General features: G+C 66.9%; 1 protein-coding gene across 1 annotated transcript; it reads left to right on the top strand.

Annotated features, from left to right (window-relative positions):
- The first annotated feature begins 910 nt into the window (after positions 1-910).
- On the top strand, positions 911-2,059 carry ANKRD63 (ankyrin repeat domain 63). Its single transcript, XM_060095404.1, has one exon. It carries the CDS (start codon positions 911-913, stop codon positions 2,057-2,059), a length of 1,149 nt encoding a protein of 382 aa, XP_059951387.1.
- The last annotated feature ends 1,266 nt before the right edge of the window (positions 2,060-3,325 follow it).

Here is a 3,325-nt window from a genome sequence, read left to right as displayed (position 1 = left end):
CGTCTTCTCCGACGGGCTCAGGGTCCCGCCAGTTTCTAAGGAACCCCGGGCACCGACTCCGGTGGGGGCGGAGGGTGGGGAGAGAAGACTGTGACTGGGATTGGCCCGGTCGGGTGCATGTGGCCCCCTGCGAGCAGCCCCCGCCCCGCCCCCGCTGCCGCAGCCCTAGGGAAGCGCGGAGGAGAAGCTGCTCCCCGACGTCGTGGCCCACCGAGAGGTGGGTGAAGGTCAGGGGCGGTCTCCGCCGCCCCGTCAGTTTCGGCCCTGACGGCTCAGCCCGCTTCCTGAGTAGCCATAGCCATGCAGACCCCCGAGACTATAAAACCAGGTATCTATACGGGCGGCGACTCCCGCGCCGCCAAGCCCCCCAAGTAAGGAGCAAGCGCCCTGGCGTGGCCCGGCCCCCGCGAGAGGGGAGGAGGCGGAGGAGCGGCGCCGGCAGACTGAGGAGCGGCGCGCCCCGCCAGGGCTAGAGGCAGGCGCGCACGGCGGGCGCCACCGTCTCAGCAGGGGAGCGGTGCTGCCCCGGGTGTGGGTGAGTGGCGCGGCTCCCAGCCACGACGGACTGAGGGGCACCGGACACTGGGAAGGCAGCGGGAGAGTCAGGAGGGGCCCGAGCTTCGGCTCCCGTCGTCTTGTGGCGGGCCAGGCGCGGAGCCCGGAGTAGCGAGCAACCTACACCATCAGGCGGGAAGCCCAGGAAAGGAGCAGCGAGACGCCGGGCGTGCGGCCCAGGAGCGGCGGGGCAGCTGGAGGACAGAGTGGGAACCTCAGGACCCTCGGCCGCAGCCGCCCACGCGCGGAGGGAGCCATACCCGAGCGCCTGCGGGGGCCGGAGCCCGGCGGGGCTCAGGAACAGGGGCGCCCCCGTGCGGAGCTGCCGGGCCGCCTGGGCGCGGCGGCCGAGGCCATGCTCAAGCCCAAGGACCTGTGCCCCCGAGCGGGTACGCGTACCTTTCTGGAGGCCATGCAGGCGGGCAAAGTGCACCTGGCCCGCTTTGTGCTGGATGCGCTGGACCGCAGCATCATCGACTGCCGCGCGGAGCAGGGCCGCACACCGCTCATGGTGGCCGTGGGCTTGCCAGACCCCGCGCTGCGCGCGCGCTTTGTGCGACTACTGCTGGAGCAGGGTGCAGCAGTGAACCTGCGGGACGAGCGCGGCCGCACGGCGCTCAGCCTGGCGTGCGAGCGCGGCCACCTGGACGCCGTGCAACTGCTGGTGCAGTTCAGCGGCGACCCCGAGGCGGCCGACTCGGCGGGCAATAGCCCGGTGATGTGGGCGGCAGCGTGCGGCCACGGGGCGGTGCTCGAGTTCCTGGTGCGCTCTTTCCGCCGCCTCGGCCTGCGCCTCGACCGCACCAACCGGGCGGGCCTCACGGCGCTGCAACTGGCCGCCGCCCGCGGCCACGGGACCTGTGTGCAGGCCCTCACCGGGCCCTGGGGCCGCGCAGCCGCCGCCGCCGCGGCCCGGGGCTCCAACTCCGACAGCCCCCCTGGCCGTCCGGCTCCCGCGCCCAGCCCGGAGCGCAGAAGACCCAGCCCCCGCCGCCTACCGCGGCCTCTCCTGGCGCGCTTTGCTCGAGCGGCCGGCGGCCATGGTCACGGCGGCGAGGCTGGCTCAGGGGTTAAGGGCTTCGGTCGGCACCGGGCTCAGGGCAGCGAGCGGCCGGAGCTGGGCCGGAGCATGAGCCTGGCGTTGGGTGCCGTGACCGAGGAGGAGGCGGCTCGACTGCGGGCGGGAGCCCTGATGGCACAATCACACTCGCCCCAGTCTTCAGGCGTTGGGCGGTGGCGTTCGCAGGAGGTGCTGGAGGGAGCGCCCCCAACCTTAGTGCAAGCCCCCGTCGGCCTGAGCCCCCACCCCGAGGGCGGCCCCGGCTCTGGCCGCTTGGGTTTGCGCCGACGCTCTACAGCTCCAGACATCCCCAGCCTGGTCGGGGAAGCACCTGGGCCCGAGAGCGGCCCAGAATTAGAGCCCAACGCTCTGCCCCATTCGGTGCCTGGGCCTCAGCCTTGGCAGGCGGGCACGGAGGCCGTGGTGCTGCACGCTCAGCGGTAAACAGCCTCGAGGCCGAGCCCTGCTCCCCCCACCTTCCCCTGTCTGCTCCACCGGGGTTTCTTTTTCCCAGGTCCCTCACTTTCCTGGCAGTTTCCCACCCCCAGATCCTAGCACCTGTCCCTACTGCCAAGGTGAGACCTCCCTCAGCCCTCTCTCCGAAACGGACCCCTATCTTATTTCTTTTTTGTGCTTGTTGGTATTCCCTGCCCGAGTCTCTCACCTTTTCTAAAGGCCCGCCATTTCTGTCATGGAAGCGAGGAGTAGAAGACTGGATCCATAGGCTACAGCTTTCCAGCTGGACCCCCTTCCCTGAGCGCTAAGGCGCACTCCTGCGTCTTTCAGGCTCCTGCCGGGTTTCCTTCCCCTTGCCGGGTTTTCCCACACCCTAGTCAGCCAGGCAGGCAGAAGAGTTGTCCTGTAGAACAAAGGCCTTGTCTCCCTACCCCCCTCCCCCTCCCCCAACCCCCAACCCCTGCCCCTCTACCCCAGTGACGCTAACAGTAATGCCCCACATGACCTAAGTATCCCTTCCCCTTGTGTTGGAGTGAAGGAGAAGGGGAGCCTGGAGATGGGCCTCGGAGCCTTTCTGAACGGGAGGGAAGGAGTCTGGAGGTTAAATTTTTGGGGGGAGAAACTCCTGCCTCAAGACATTGAAAGCATAGTTTGGGGGTGGGAGGAATGCTAGTTGTCCCTTGAACCAGCTTCTGGGTAATTCCAGCTCCTTCTGCCTCAGCCGGAGGCAGACCCAAGATTCAACTTCATCGGCAATGTGGGGTCATTCCCCCAACCCCGCTCACGCGCCCCCCTCGCCCCCCTTGCCCAGCCCAGCTCTGGGCGCTTGAGCCTATTTCCTCTCACTCTCAGAGGCCTGAAATGGAAAGGACTTTTCACTTCCCCTGCCCCCACCGCCTCGCAGCTCCCGGTCTTGCACGTGGGTGCTCCCGCAGGGGGGAACGGTTGCGAAGGCTTTGATTAATTGTATTTCTTCCAATCCTCAAAGAACTCGTGTTTTGAGTCTTTGTATGTGAAGCAGAAAGCAGCGGGTCTGATCCGAGGCTTAAGAACCTGACAATGTCTCTTTAAATAGAAGCTCCGCGAGGGGGATAATTGACTGAAGTGTTTGCCACGTTAAAGGCGGCGGCGCGCGGGAGTCTGAAGCCCACACGAGCCGCAGGTCCGGGTTTAAATTATATCAAACTCCTTTGAGAGCTGGAAGAGGGCTGTTAAACGGTTCCTGCTTCTCTCTGGGCCGTTAATGGAGGGCAG

Source organism: Mesoplodon densirostris, chromosome 4 (genome assembly GCF_025265405.1).
Source record: "Mesoplodon densirostris isolate mMesDen1 chromosome 4, mMesDen1 primary haplotype, whole genome shotgun sequence".
Classification (NCBI taxonomy): Eukaryota; Metazoa; Chordata; class Mammalia; order Artiodactyla; family Ziphiidae; genus Mesoplodon; species Mesoplodon densirostris.
This window is presented reverse-complemented; position numbering and strand designations above follow the sequence as displayed.